The 16773-nt window shown below is 41.1% G+C and overlaps 1 protein-coding gene across 3 annotated transcripts in view; it reads right to left on the minus strand.

The window, feature by feature from the left end:
- Nucleotides 1–16773, minus strand: part of LOC111842587 (voltage-dependent L-type calcium channel subunit beta-1-like) — a 93038-nt gene that overhangs the window by 32875 nt on the left and 43390 nt on the right. Inside the window, exon 1 of one of the 3 annotated variants that reach the window (XM_072712753.1) lies at nt 14943–15466. The exons of 1 other annotated variant lie outside the window; for it this stretch is intronic. In XM_072712753.1, coding sequence (XP_072568854.1) covers nt 14943–15252 — 310 coding nt within the window. In that variant the 5' untranslated portion in view covers nt 15253–15466. Of the gene's footprint in view, nt 1–14942; nt 15473–16773 lie in introns of those variants that run through there. One more of the 3 variants, XM_072712756.1, reaches the window with a different exon arrangement.

A 16773-nucleotide genomic window follows, 5' to 3' on the forward strand; every position in this document is an offset into this window, starting at 1 on the left:
TTCATAATCAAGATATCTCAATGAAACTTTCAGGGAAGGTGTATCTCTTTATATTCTTCAATCTGAAAGAATAATATATATTCCAAGTATGTCCTTAGTCTGAAATAAAATTGATACAAGGTGAAGACTGGAATGGTGTATCAACAGGCGCCGCTGTTGGTTTAGGTCACGTGACCATATGATTATCTCTTATCTTCTGCGTAATTAAATGCGACTCAGTGGATATAATCATCTTTTTCACATCTTAAGATATTTCCCTAATATCATGGCATATTGATGCAACAAATCACTGATGAACATACAGCAGATTTCAGGATTTTTGGCCTGTGACGATCCTGTATGCTGCCGGTCCGGGTCAGTAAACTTTTTTTCTGATCCATAGAAAGCTATGAAACTGCAGGATTAGAAAGATGAAATGATAAACAATATGTCAATTTAGCTTTCAAAAGCGTCACTTAATCCTTTGAAGTGGTTTTTGTATGTTGAAATCGAGTGTATTTTTCAACGTTTCCGGAAAAGACCTAAATGTACACAGAATTGAAAAATTCAAAACGGAGGACGAAGAGGGGTTCCCCATCTATGTTATCAGTGGGAATACCGCGGAATTCCGCAATGTGATACAATAAGAATGCGTATTTTCCGGGGTATACCCAGCGCTCAGATGACCCGATGGTGGAACAGGAATCTGGAACAAAAAAGGCGGCCATGTTGGTCGCGCTCTTCACATACCTAGTTAAGGGCCTTGCTCAAGGAGCCAGCGGAGTAAAGTCAAAAAAAGTTTTACATCTCAGCTGCATGTACCACTCAGCATCACATTACTATCTAAAGTGGGATTGAGAATCTCCACCTTGACTTCCATAAATAATAGAAAAAGCAAATGGTGGTTACAGACAAGCTGCTTTGAGAAGTGATGAGGGCACTGAGCAGTGTCAAAGAACAATTATCAGCAGAAAAATGCCAGCAAGATGCCAACTGAAAATTACTCATTTGATGACACAGCACTGAGAAAATGCAGTTTTATTCAGCTTACTGTCTTCTATCATGGGAAGAACAAGGCAGCCCACACCTTGACAATGGAATCTCTGTAGCAGAGAGATCAGCATCACTCCAGCTGCTTCTAAATCAAGACTGGAGTTTAGGTGAATTGCTACTACCTTCACCACCTCTGATGTCTGTCCACCTGACAAGAAATAGCAATATATTTTGGGAGTTATTCAGGGTGTGAGATGGTCCATAGAGTCTAAATCTTCCACCAACTCACACACACAGACTGAGGGCCTTTAAGGCAAGGGTGCCCAACTCCAGTCCTGGACGGCCAGAGCCCTGTGTACCTTAGTTCTTTCCCTGTTCCACCATAAATGATTCAGCTCAAGAGCTGTGTGGTAATTAGCACAAGGAGCTGAATGCCTGCATTCCCACTCGCCTCTCCCTCCTACTTATGCTGCCATAGCCATATCTGCCGGAGCTTGCACACTGCACTTCATATTGCACTCACCTAACTTTTAGCACTGCCTATAGTCTCTCCTACTTTGACTAATTGCATATTTTATTTCCCCTACTCCTCCTAGGGGGTGCTGCCTGGAGACTTCAATCTATGAAGATGTCCAGCACACCTTGCAACATGTGATGTCACCACTACCAATGACGTCTGTGCATCCAGCTCGCCGTTCTGCCTGTGTCATCTTCCATGTATGACCCGCTGCCTGCCTTCTGGTTGCCTGGCGATTGGAGGGAGCGTTTGCAACCAGCTTGTCATCTCCCCCCTGCTCCCCGTTTGTGTATCAAATGACATGGCACTTAGCCATCTCTCCAATTTGACTCTCCCTGCTGGCCCCTGGAGGATGGGCTCCCCCTTTGAGTCTGGTCCCTCACAAGGTTTCTTCCTTCTTGGGAGTTTTTCCTTGCCACTGTCGCCTATGGCTTACTCACTGGGGGCTTTGGGTGGGGATGCTGTAAAGCGCTTTGAGATGATGTAATGTTGTGATAATGCGCTATACAAAAATTTATTTGTTGTTGTTGTTGTTGTGTTAAATGAGGGGAAACCCAAAAATGCGCAGGGCTCTGGCCCTCCAGGACTGGAGTTGGACGCCCCTGCTTTAAGGAGACAAAACTGGATACAGTCAGCCCAATGTATCATACTCTGAAAACTATGTGACATTTGTCTCATAAATAACTTAACATCCGAAACAGATCAAAATTTGGTAAAAAAAGATAAATTTGAGAAAAAAATGTATTTAATATGCTTTACCACATTGAGATCTGAACTGCCCACAAACTGATAAAATTTGTTAAGTGTGCAAGGAGTGAAATATAATTGAAGCTGCAAGAATTAGCAATAAAAGTACTGGAACAGGCAGTGGTGAGTTTGCTGAACACAGAATGCATTACCTCTGTAGTTACTGCAGTGTCTGCTGATGGAGGTCAGTATATGGCCAAAACAATGGCCTGCATAAACTCCTGCAGCATGTAATACTTCCACAGTCCTGCAATTCCACATTCAGACAACAAACCTGTGCTTTTACTATAAAGTGCACCATTTGTCAATGACAAAGACTGCAATTCCACCTCCCTTCTTCTCTCACTTTTCTTTTGCTTTCACAGGCCTGCTCTCTCTGAATATTAAAATAGAAATATTACAATAAATATTTGTAGCAGTAGTTTATTGGTGATTTCATGTTCGTTGAAGTTTCCAGTTTTTAACAACTGTATAAATTATTTGTTATATAAATCAACTCAGGTGAAACAAAAAATGTACATTTTCAGGATTGCCAAATCTCAAGAATCTTGCATGACACTCTCGCTTTCAGACTCACACAGGAAATCTTATGGCAAATCTATATTACCGTATTCCATTATAAACCTAACATTAGCTACGTCAAAAGTGTATTTACACAATTAAATACAGAAGCAGTACTATTTATAAAGTAAGAACTGTTACATACGTGTGCAGCAGAGCATGTGAGCGGAGTGGAGCGGAGCGTGACCGAGGAGCGGAGCGGGCGGAATTTTGTCAGAGCGCAGGGCGGTTTTTCACTTAAGGCTGGAGCGGTCGCCCTGTCTCGCTCCAATTTCGCTTCAGTACCACTCACACTACGACTCTGAGACGTGCCCAAATCTACCCAGAATTAATCTGTACAATTATCAAGACTGTTACACAAACAGGCCGAGATGGAATTCGCAAAGTATTTCACAAAGGAAACTGATCGATACAAGTGTACTATTCTTATCAAACGTATAGATGACAATAATGTAGAGCAAGAACAACTATGTGGTGAAACTGTTTCGGTGAGTAAAGATTCACTTTGGAATCACTTTTCTCAGAAACATGAGAGTGTGCTACGCGAACAGGCGGAAGCCAGAACAAAATGTGAGCAAGTTTTATATGGTTGTAGCATATCAAGTCTATAAAGTAAATAAAAGTATAAAAGTCTATAAAGTAAATATTGGTAATCAAATAAATTAGTTTTGTCATTCAAAGTAGGTCTAATCGGATTTTTTTATTTCATGTAACGCTGTCAGTGAAATTTTATTTTATAGAGAGACGCAGCAGCAGCATTAACAGAAAAAAATTGAGGAATTTAAAACATGGATGCTTAGCCTGTATATTCTTTAGGCTATTAAGCTCACTGATTCCTTTATTTTTAAACCATTTTTATTTAGTTATCGTCTCGTTTTAGTATGAAAATAAAGGTTGTTGACGATAACTATGACGAAAATTTTTCAACAAAATAAACACTGCCCTGAGGAAACAGAAACCGCTCACCATCTCCTCAGCAGTGACAATGATAGTGATGGGGGTGTGTGCTTCTTTCTGTGTACTTTCAGTTCCTTGGTCTTAGTGATGCTGAGAGTGAGGTGGTTCTCCTGGCACCAGTGTATCAAGATGCTAACCTCCTCTCTGTATGCTGTTTCATCACTGTTGGTGATGATGACCACCACTGTGATGTTTTCTACAAACTTCATGATGTTGGAGCTGTTAGTGGCTGAGCAGTCGTGGGTGAAAAGTGAGTATAGGAGAGAGCTCTGTACACTTCCCTGGGGAGCACCAGTGTTCAGTATAACAGAGGGTGAGATGATGCTGCCCAGTCTGACCACCTGGTGTCTGTCCGACAGGAAGTTGAGGATCCAGCTGCACAGGGTGCTGTTCAGGTCCAGATCCCGTCGTTTCCTGTCCAGCCTTGAGGGAACAGTGGTGTTGAACCTTGAGCTGTAATCTACAAACAGCATTCTCACATACTTTATGTGTCCCTCTTCTCCAGGTGGGATAGGACAGTGTGGAGAGTCAGGGCTATGGCATCATCAGTGGACCTGTTGTGGCAGTATATAAATTGCAGTGAATCTAGTCAGTCCGGGTGCGCAGAGCAGATGAAGTCCCTGACCAGCCTCTCAAAGCATTTGCTTATGATGGAGGTCAGGGCAACTGGTCACCAGTCATTCAATGATTTGATTGTTGAATTTGAAATGGTGGCCGATTTCAAGCAGGCAGGAACCACAGATTGTGAGTGGGAGAGGTTGAAGATGTTCATGAACACTCCAGTCAGATGAGATGTTCTCCTAAGGACACAGCCGGGGATTCCATCATGTCCAGCAGCTTTACGTTCACTCGCCTGAAACTCTCACACACATCCTCCTCGGACATAGTGTACGTGATGATGTCATCTGCAGTGTGCACGCTGACCGGTCTCGCAGTGTCTGCGATGTCGAATCAAGCAAAAAACACATTTAGCTCTTTGCACAGAGAGGTTTTGATCTGCAGCATGCTGTTTTCCCCTTTGAAGTCTGTGATGGTGTTTAGTCCATTCCACATGCTCCTGGGGTTGTAAAATTGTGATTCAACTCAGTCTCTGTACTCACATTTCGCTGTCTTCCAGAGTTGGTATCTGGTGTGCCTGTAGTCTGATGCGTTTGCGGAAGCAAATGTGGAGCTCCGCGCTGCTAATGCCATGAGAACGTCACTGTTGATCCATAGTTTCTGGTTTGGATAAACTTTCATTGTTATGGACAGAAAAACATTGTCTACGCACTTCTTGATGAATCTGCAGACTGATTCAGCATATTTGTCGATTATGTCAGCAGCCGTCTGAAACATGTCCCAGTCTGTGTGATCAAAACAATCACGTACCGCAAATTCAGATTGACCCGTGTTTTCCGTTTCAGCTTCTGCCTGTGGGTAGGCAGGAGCAGAATGTAGCTGTAATCTAATATGCCAAATGGAGCACAAGAAAGGGCTTTGTATGCATCCCGGAAGGGGGTGTACAAATGGTCCAGGACCCGACCTACACTGGTGTTGTGCTGAATGTGTTGATGGAGTTTCGGTAGAACTTTCCTCAGGTTGGCATTGTTGAAATCCCCAGCTGTGATGAACGCCACCTCTGGGTGAGCGGTTTCCTGCCTCTTGATCAAACTGTACAGTTCCCTGAGTGCCTAGTCGGTATCGGCTTGTGGGGTAATGTAAACAGGCATAATAACGACTGCTGTAAATTCTCTTAGAAGCGAGAAGGACCAGCACATAAGCATAAGATACCCCAGGTCTGAGGAGCCGAAGGACTCGATCTGGTGCATGTTAGTGCGATCACACCAAGAATTGTTGAACTTGAAGCACATGCTGCCTCCTCTGCTTTTCCTGGTCAACTGCTGCGACCTGTCCACTTGGTGCACGGTGTATCCCGGTAGTTGGCAGAGTCCAGTATCTTGTTCTACAGGCAGGTTTCTGTAAGCCAGATCACACAGCAGTCCCGGTCCTCTTGTTGAAATGAAATCCTTGACCGAAGTTCATACAGCTTGTTCTCCAAAGACTGTACATTGGCTAGAAGTATGCTCGGAAGTGGTGATCTGTTAGCACACTGCCGAACCAGGAACCTCTTGCCTTTTTGTTGACATTTATGAGTTCCTGGGGCCCAGGTTAATAGCGCCTCAGGCGTGATGAACATTGAGTTTCCAAACGATGGATCCACATTGCAAAACTTAAACTTCGGAAAACAGTGAGTAATTCCAGATCTTATGTCCGGTAGAGTCTGCCGGTCATACATAATAAGATAAAACACAGAACTGACAGAAAAATAAAAGTAAAGTAAAAGTGAACACAAAAAAATGCTGTTGCTCAAAGGAGCTCTCAATGAAGCTGCCATCTTGGTTTACAATTGAATTGTACAAGCTATAGGTCACATTAAAGATGGGAAAAGTTTTTAAATGATTTATTGTGGTCTCATTTTTTACCTCACAAAAACCTGCCTTTTTAACAGGGGTGTGCACAATTTTTATATCCACTGTAAGTGAATAGCAATCTCTCCTCACATGTTCTATACATACAAAGAGCTATCAAAAGCAGAAGAACATTCCTGCTACATTATATGATAGTCATAGAAGTATTTAAAAAATTTACTAAGAAAAATGCTAACTTATAGTACATAAAGAACAAAGAAATCAATTATAGATATGGGAGCTGCTGCAGAAGGCGTCTGTTCAAGACAGTACCATCAGGAGCATTTCAACAGTTCAATATTTCCCTGAGCCAGGTGGTCATCCCCAAATGCTTCAAGAATCTTACTGCCAAAGAAGTCAACAGTCGGCTGCTTCAATGACTATCACTCCATCTCACTCACACACTGGTCATCATGAAGTGCTTCCAAAAGGTAGTTATGGGGCACATGAAAACTGCACTTCCAATCTCACACATCCCCAAGTCACTTTTTGCATATTTTTTACATCCACTGTATATATTATACATATAACTAAGGTAATGTGCTGCTTATGGTCTAGTATATTGCCTTAACTTGCTATGTTGTTGTGACCCTGGACAATGCCTTAGACAGAAGCAATGGCTTAACAGCAAAAAAATTGCATTATGCTTACCCAGGCAATATACTGTAGGCCTATTGTTCTTTTATTTGTCCCCAAAGGAACTCAGTGAAGTACATAACGTTAAAATGTACCATGCACTGAAATCAGCACTACCAGGGCAGTAAGCACAGGAGTAAAGCCAGCAAGAGAGCCTTCCCCAGTTCATGAGGCCACGGGTTCCATTTTTTAAAATATATACATTTATACAAGACTCACTCTCCCGCTAACTCAAACAAAAATGTCATTTAAAACAGAAAAACGCACTGTAGGTAATAAACTCGCCCACGTGGTCATAAAATCAAAGATATAGGGGCATGTCATTTTGGTACATTACACCTAACAGGTTAACAAAATAATTTAATCTGGTAATGTAAAATATTATGACAAATGAGGACACATAATTCAACAGATTACATGACATGAGTAGTGAGAGCGCAGAATTTTGTCCGACAACAATCTTTTGGGAATCTGTTCCCACACATCGGCCTTTCTTTGAGACAACGCTTAACTAACGAGACTGTTAACCTGGTCCAGAGCAGACTTGTTCACTCGCCTAAGTTACCATGGTAGCTCAGTGGGGATTCATTTAAGACACATTGATGGAACAGAACACCCACTTAAATGAGCCAGACTTGTCAAAATAAGTTAGACTTTCCCATAAACCTGCTTCGTGGAATACCCTCCAGTAATATTTTTTATTCATTGCTATGAATGGTATGATCAAGTTTAAACTTTAAATATGCAAACCAACATGATGCAGACACATGAATACACCTATTTTCATACCACAGTGATCCTGGAGCCTATGCCAGGAAGCACAGGGTACTAAGCATGGGACTATCTAGAAAGGCAGTCATAAGAACATAAGAACATAAGAATTTTACAAACGAGAGGAGGCCATTCGGCCCATCAAGCTCATTTGGGGAGAACTTAACTAATAGCTCAGAGTTGTTAAAATCTTATCTAGCTCTGATTTAAAGGAACCCATGGTTTTAGCTTCCGCTACACTAGCAGGAAGACTATTCCATACTCTAACTACACGCTGTGTAAAGAAGTGCTTCCTCAAATTTGTTTTAAAATGTTCTCCTGCTAATTTCCACTTATGGCCACGAGTTCTAGTATTTAGACTAATATTGAAATAGTCATTTGGCTTAACAGCATCCAGACCCGTTAGAATCTTATAGACTTGAATCATATCCCCCCTTAGTCTCCTTTGCTCAAGGCTAAACAGATTCAGTTCCGCTAACCTCTCCTCATAAGACATTCCTCTAAGTCCATTGCAGCACAAACACACTCAGGGCAATTTAAAGATACCAGTCAGTCTCACTGCAAGGCTTTGTGCTACAGGAAGAGATTTGTGTGCCAGCACAAACAGGGTAGAAGATTCAGTCTCTCAAATCCAGCTACTCCCTGAGCTATCACAAACTCCCTGTTGTCTATTCATGTCATTCCCCATTTTCAGCATAAATTGGAAGGCAATAAATAAAAAAGCATCTGCTTTATTTATTCACAAAAACAAAGTTCTTTTTATATTATTAAGCAAATTGTTCGCCAAATCTGTATCAAGCTAAGGAGTCCAGGTCGAGATCGGCTGCTGTGCTAGTGAATATGCTTGGCCATATTGCCAATGCTGTCTGTGCCATGCTGCAACTGACACTTACATAACCTGCATATGGTGCCTGTTTCGTCTGCCACCCTTTAACAGAAATCCCGGCCAGGTGGCATGAATGGTGTTTTTTGCCTCTCTCAACACTTTACATTCTTCACATCAGCCTGTGAGGTATCTGAGGCCAGAAGGCAAACTTTACAAACCAGACAAGAAGACCTGCAGCTCTGCTTTCTGCCAGTCAGTGCAAACAGACCTGATCCTCACAGAAAAGAAGACCTAAACCCCAATTAAGGAAAGGCTGTCACTCGGCAAGGCAGTGGAAAACATCAGCGCTATACCCTCATCTCTTTCCCAGCAAACAGACTGAACATCAGCTTAATGGGATCTGGCCCAGCCAGGCTCACAGTTTGCAGATCACACCCAATAAAAGAACCAAAAGACTACAATCAAACAAAGCAAAAAGGTCTGTCAAGAAAACAAAACATACTGCTCCAGGTAAAGTGAAACCAGACCAAAAAGAAACTGCTTGGCTGACCACAGTTAGGAAATGAGCCACAGGTATCTTTTCAGGTTCAAAACAATGGGGTCAAAGAGAAAAATGACATCTTGAAATACCATGCTGTGTCATTTAATACACAAGCAATCCATTTATGTGAAGGTACAGCTGAAGACCTCAGCTGATCTACATATGTGACATTACCATTGTACTCTGTACTTGGGCCAGTGTAGAAAATGCAATTCAACACTCGGAGAAAAACTGAGTAATTTAAAAATTTTAAAAAGTTGAATTCAGCACAATCCAAATTCAGCAGTCAAGGAATATGTATCATGTGTCTAGTTTTGGTATTTTTGTTGAGTGGGGTTTAAAAACAAATCTTGTTAATCTGCTTTCAGTATTATTATTGAACTTTTCCTCTGACATCAAAAGTGACTGCATCTTGCAGAGGAAAATCCTGATGACCAGAGGAGAACAGTGTGCTGCTTCCCCAAATGGGAAAATATACAAATATGATCACGGAATAAATCTAAAAGTTAATGGGATCTGATAGGAAACATGAAGGCTTTATGTTATAGCAAACACTAAATGTATGAAGGGGAGCTATGTGATGTCCAGAAAAATCTGCTGTTCTATTGATTTGTGTACATACTGTCAGAATGGAGAAACTAATGCGACCTGGGTCCTATAAATATACACAGCCAATATTCAAGCTAGACAGCCCTATTTTTTCACATTTACAGTCCGGACACATATGCCCACCAGGGTTATCAATAGACTAAGCTATGTGTACTGGTATTAAACGTACAATGCACATCAAAAGCATCCTATGAGATAACTAAAATGTCCAGAGTCTCCAGACTATTATAATATATATTAATCGCTAACATTATACAATTATATGATTATAATTTATTATCATCTAATATTTGTTACTATGGTATAATCTAGATACAGTGGTACCTCAGAACTCGAACTTAATCTGTTCAGAACTCCGGATCGAATCCTAAAAAGTTCGAGTTGTGATCGAATTTTCGCCATAAGAAATAATGGAAAACCAATTAATTGGTTCCCGGCCTCAAAAAATTACATCGAAATATGTTTTTTTTTTTTTAGCATTTAAACACAAAATGAACAGGATAAAGCAAGAAGCTGTACTAAACACATCTAAGCACATTTATCAAAACAGTAATTTGTAAAGTAAGAAAATAAATGTATCCAAACATTGTGTAAAGTAAAAAAAAAACAATGTGTCCTGCCCCAATCGTCCGCTCCTTCTGTGTGCCACGCCCCCTCGTTAACCCCGTATGAAATCCCCATGTGATCAGCTGTTTCTGGTTGTTGTCATTAGTCCTCTGTATTTCGTCTGCGTTTCAGTTTCCCCAGTCCGGTCATTGTATTGTCCGTCTGCGTTTTGCCTGCCTTACCTGTAATTAAACCACGTATTCCCTGACACCCTGAGGTCTGCGCTTTGTCTCCGTTCTGTCCCAGCTTGGCACAACAATATTATTATAATGAAATGTATTAATGGTTTATTATTAATATTAAAATAATTAATAAGATTTTTTTTATTTTTAAATGTATTTTATTATATAATAATTACTGTTACTGTCTATCATTGTCTAAATGTATTTTTACTGTCTAAATATATGTATTCAGCTAGTGTAAACATGCACGATGCTATCGCAACCCTTTGTTTCCGCTGAGAGACGTGCCGCGTGACTCATTTCCCCATGTGCACAAGTTATCTTAGGTCGGTGCTCACGTTTCGGCTCCTGAGATTCAGATCGAGTTCTAGGTCATTTTTTTTCTAACTGGCTGGTTCAACTTTTAAGAAATTCGAGTTCTAATGAGTTCAAAAACCGAGGTACCACTGTATTCTATGTGCTAATGTTAGGATATCAGGATGTGCGGACAGGTGCTCACGGATGCCCGCTGTCTTGATCGGCTGTTGCTTCTGGGCATGTGTTGTAATGCTGGTTGCGTGTGCTGTTCGACAACATTTTCGATGTGATTCGTACAGATGTTGGTTGTTGTTTTCTCTCTTCAGCAGACATTGAAGCAGATTATCTGTTTTTTTTCTTTTCTTTTTTCTCTCTCTCCCTCTCTCTCTATCCCCCTTCTTCTCCTTTTTCCCCCCCCGCTCCCTCCCTCTCCTTCTCTTGAGGAAGAAAATAAATAAATAAATAAATTAATAAATATTTAAATAGAAATAAAGCAGTCTTCCATAGAGGGGTGGTGGTGGAGGGAATATTAAAAAAAAAAAAAAGGATGTTAGGATGTTGTGATATACTTACACACTGCTTATGAATGTTCTATGAATGCATTATAAAGGCCAGTTAATGGAAATCATTACCAAAAACCTTTATCCATAACCTATACTTAATATGGTTGGCTGAATAAATGAAATGGGTGCATGATATTTCTCGCATAGCTTTTCTTGACAACATGACCTGAGACTCGTACAAGGAGTACTGCACACAACGCTATTCTGTGGTGTGGCCTGCAAGCTCTAACCTTCTGCACAACCAGAGAACTAACGTATGGTGACCAAGCACAGATACCCCTAGTGCTGGCTGGCAGAAATGCTTCTCTCTGTTCTAGTGTCACACTGGTTGGCCAGATGTGCCCAGTCTGCAAAAAATGATCTGTGATATTAAATACGAGTAACCATCGTGATAAAATTAAAAGAACCCACATGGGGATTTAAACTATGTATGACTTCGGTCCTGCAGGGGAGTGTACATCAACACACCAAAAGATTAAACAAGTGTAAACCAGCACATATGACTGCTCCCTTATTCACATCTTCCTGGCTATATATGTGTATGAAACAAATCTTTCCTTCCCCTGTACTCTAGTAAATGCACACAGACCCTGAATCCTGTTGTAGCCCTTTAGCGACCATAGTCCCTCTTTCTATCCCCATGTCGTTAAGTTTTGTTTCCACCCCACAGAAAGAGCTGGACCAAGTAATAAGAAGCCAAAAACCTACCACTTCCATACCGAACGCGAGGAGGACTTTTTTCACAATGTCTTATTCGAAGTGTGTTTGCTTCATCTGTCAGTGTACCTTCGCTATTCCGAAGAAAGGAAATGCAGAGCGGCATTTTCGACATTAACTTCCCTCCGAAAAGCGAGCTGAGAAAGAGAAAGGTGAAGGAACTAAAATTCCAGTTCAATTCAAAAACTTTATTTATCCCAAAGGGAAATTAATAGTAATAATAATAATAATAATAATAATAATAATAAAGAATACTCCATATTGTTATACATAAATATATAATCTTGCATTTTTATAGTAAGTAGATCATTTTGACTTGGTCATTTATAAGTAGCTCGCAAGCTGGCGTACCTTCAGAACGTGTGTTTAGTACGGCAGGTGACATAGGATGCCATGCTCAGAGCACACAATCTCCTGAACACGTTGACCATTTCATTTTTCTTAAAAAAACCTCTCAAAGATGTTTACTGACATACTTGTTTCACCGCAGAAGTCAGTCATGTTAAATCTTCCTCATTCTACATGTCTGTCCATGCAATGTTTTTTATTTTTACCTTATTTAACTTTATTTTGCTTGTTTTATGGGACATACTTGACTACACTACATTTTGTTTACAGTTCCCAATAAAATATGATAAAATGCTAATTATATTTGCCTTTTTTAATTCATTGAAATGTAAAGGATTGTGTGAAATTTGATCATTTTGACTACTAACCCCAGTATCGAACTGAATCGTATCGTATCCTGGGAATTTCTGAGGTATAAAAAAAATCAAACCATTGGCTGAAGGAATCCATATTGTATCGTATCGTAAGGAAAGCTGTGATTTACACCCCTAATTTACACACAGTTACAGACTGGTATTTCCTCATTCTGCTTGGTGCTACTCCTCAAGTTATTCACCACTGTGACATTCAAAGCAGCCGTTCTATGCTGTAGGCCCTCATAAATACTGGTTAGATGATGTGCCTCTATTACTACTTCAAATAAGGTTGCACTGAGAAAACATTCAAGACAGCACTAAACCAGAACCAGCAAAACTGCTAGTCTGCTAGCCTTGATAAACAGTCACGCTGATTTCTTTTTTATATATGGAATTGTGATTACAATAACAAACTCTGCCACCGCTGATCCAAGTGCAGCCCCAGGAGGAACCCTTGCTCCCAGTATTGCTTTGTTTCTGAATGTGCCACCTGCCACGGCACCACAGTAGCTCAGTCCATGACAGCACACTGGCCAGGGGTCAGCCTAGGCTTGGCCAGTGTGGGGCGACCCCAAAGCACTGTGCTGACACAACTCACTGCCATGACACAGTGGAAAAAGACAACTCTCAGAAATTCAGGGTGTCCTGAAGTATGCTGATGTACACTGTCCCACATCCACCAAAGCCAGTTTCAGCATCCACAGGACGCACTCTCAACCACACAGCCAGTAAACCTCCATAAAACTGCCAGGTGCATACTGGGTCAGAGTATGGAATTGTGACAACTGTTCCCTTGTTGAACTTATATATTCTAGCAAAACCACTGAACATCACCTGAGAAACAAATGAAAAGAATCAGCAGTGAGTGTGGGTGCATGTTGGGGGGAAGAGAGTTGTGTGTGTGTGGGAATGTGTCTGTGTTTCTGTTTGTGTGTTCTTGTGGATTTTGGGGCAGGGAGCAAGTTGCCATCATCAATTTGCAACAGGTCCCCCATCCCATCAGCTATTTTTCCCTAATCTGTGCAGCACAACGATATGACAGCATTTAAATTAATCTCCTGGAGAGATGCTTTTGTTTGTGGAACCCGAGTGGAGTTCAGTTAATGAAGACACACAAATCAAGAACAATGGCAATAAACCAAATGGTCACCTAGCTGTGAGGAGAAAATGTGGAAAAGTGTCTTCAAAAAGCAGCTTTGCATTAAACTACTCAGCACTGCAAGTGGTTGTTCAGTTGTTTAAGTAAGATCCATAACAATATTTTACATTGCAGGGTTAATTACACACACAGCCTTATAGAGGGGATTAAACGGCTAACAGCTTGAATTTCGTCAGTGATCCCGTATGATGTTCTTGAAGTACATTACTAGTTTGAACTCAACACAGTTTGTTTGATACTAACGTGTAGCAGCTAAACAAGCTAAGCTCTACAAATCTTTAAAATATATAATTTTAACAGCTTTAAAAAAATACATAGCTAAATAGCGTGAATTTCTATAATCTGTGTATAACAAGTCGTTAGCACAATGTCAAACCTTCAACGACTTTTCCAGGGTTTTACCTTCAAAGCCCAAACTTTTCCCTGCTTCATGTAAGTTTATCGCCATGGCTTCTGTTCCATTTTCAGAGTGTAGTATGTTTAGTTATTCTTCTCCCCTCATTATAGCGGTACATTTATCTGTGAGAAGTTTCAGTTACTGTAATCGCTAGGCTGACAGAGAAGTTTAGGGTGATGCAACCTGATGCGTACACAACAAAAGCAGTGTAAGGGCTGATTTATACTTGATGCTCACAACGCATACGTATGAAAAGCCAAACAGGTCAATACTTGTGAATTTTAATGCGTAGAATACAAGTGAACAACACGTTAACAACATGAAGCAGTGTTGTTCACGTGTATTCTACACATTAATTTTTCACACGTAAAATTCATGTTGACAGCACGTTAACTACTTATATAAATAAAAAAAGCTTGGGACAGAAACATTCCTGTACAAATGCTGTTTAAATAATTTGCTCAAGTACTCCAAATAGTGCCAGAAATGAGCCACCAAGATGCAGTGGCGAAACTGCAAAAAGCTGTATTTTATGTACAGTATTGGACTGTATTATAGTGTATTTGATATACAATTTTATATACAATTCAGTAATGTGTACAGTACTGTAATTTGAGAAATGTTTGAAACAGCTGTACTGTATATTGAAAGCCCAACGCAGCTCCTGTGTCCAAATGGGGTCGGTATGTGATGCCAACCAATAGTATGGAAGCCTCACTTCTTTATACTGTACCTCGGCGTTCGCTGGAACCTGTCAACGCCTGGCTGGTACCGGTTGTTGGTTTTGATGGTACGTTCCAGCACCGAAAACCCTGCTCTCCCCGTCCCCGCTGGCGTGGGGTGAATCTGCGGAACCTGCGCCCTGTGTGTCGGGCTGCCGAGACGGCTGATGATACGGATGTACCGCTTCCTATCAGGATTGGCCTGGTTAATGCTAGGTCCCTAACAAACAAAACTTTTATCCTGAAGGATATTTTCACTTCCCGAGGATTGGACTTTCTCTGCCTGTGTGAGACGTGGCTGAGTGCTGGTGAGTGCAGCATCTTCTCTGAACTTTTACCTGACGATTGCTGCTATTTTAATTCCCCGCGGATGTTGGGCCGAGGAGGGGGAATAGCAACGATTTTTAAAAATCGTTTTAGGTGTAAGCAACTATCAATACGGTTCTCATTCGCCAGCTTTGAACTCAGTGTGTTTGAGCTGGGCTGCTCTCGCACTGTGTTGTGTGCGGTGGTTTATCGCCCCCCAAAATACAATAAAGACTTTGTGAATGACTTTGCTGACTTCTTGGCTGAATACATGCCAAAATATGATCATGTTCTTATTGTGGGAGATTTTAACATTCATGTGTGTTGTCCTGATATGCCCATGGTAAAGGGTTTTTTAAACCTTATCGATTCTTTTAATCTTGTGCAATGTGTGGCCGGTCCCACACATGAACGTGGACACACACTTGATCTTGTTTTATCTCATGGTCTGCCTGTTTCTAACTTAGAGATTTGTGATGCTGTGTTTTCTGACCATATGCCTGTGATATTTGAAGTTGCCCTCGTCTGTGCCACAGTTAAACCTCGCACTGCTGCTCGTCGCTGTCGTGTTATTAACTCCTCCACTGCTGAGCAGTTTACAGCAGTGTTTAACCAGAACTGTAAAATCCCGGAGCTTTTCAATAACCAGACTGAGGAGCTTAGTTCATGGTTCTACTCCACCTGCCGGACTGCCTTGGACACGGTGGCTCCATTAAAAACCAGACAGCCTAAAGCTAAATCGGAGCCCTGGCTGAACGACACGACCAGAGCTGTCAGACGCGAGTGTCGCCGAGCTGAGCGCAAGTGGAAAAAAGACAGACTGCAAGTCTCTTTTCAGATATTAAAGGACTGTTGGTGCCATTATCAATCAACTGTAAAAGAGGCCAAAAGAAAACACTTTTCTGACTTAATTCTGTCAAATTGTCATAATCCTTGTGTTTTATTTAAGACCATTGATTTTGTTCTTAATGCACCGCAGACAAATTTTATCGAGCCCTCCCCTGTAGCATGTGAGAATTTTTTACGCTTTTTTCTTGAGAAGGTCTCCTTCACTAGGGCTCAAATCTCTCCTTTTACTCTTGACCCTTCAGTCTCTGTTCCCTGCCCTGCCGTGCTTGACAGGTTTGAGCCTGTGACTTTGTTCTATTTAGAGGAGATTGTTGGTCGTTTGAAGCCTGCTGGGTCTCCAAACGATGCTGTCCCTCCTAAATTCTTTAAACAGGTTCTGCCCACAGTTGGACCTTTGGTTCTTAAACTGATAAATCACAGTTTGGTGTCAGGTGTGGTCCCTATGGATTTTAAACATGCGGTAGTCAAACCGCTGATTAAAAAACCTTCTCTTGACCCCACGGTTCTTGCAAATTACAGGCCTATCTCCAAACTGCCTTTTCTTTCTAAGATTATTGAAAAGATAGTTCACAGTCAATTGACATCTTTTTTGGAAAAGGAAAATGTTTCAGAGGTTTTCCAATCTGGTTTTAAATCCTTACACAGCACTGAATCAGCCCTTTTAAAAGTTTTTAATGACATATTCTT

This window comes from Paramormyrops kingsleyae, chromosome 5 (genome assembly GCF_048594095.1).
Source record: "Paramormyrops kingsleyae isolate MSU_618 chromosome 5, PKINGS_0.4, whole genome shotgun sequence".
NCBI classification, from domain to species: domain Eukaryota; kingdom Metazoa; phylum Chordata; class Actinopteri; order Osteoglossiformes; family Mormyridae; genus Paramormyrops; species Paramormyrops kingsleyae.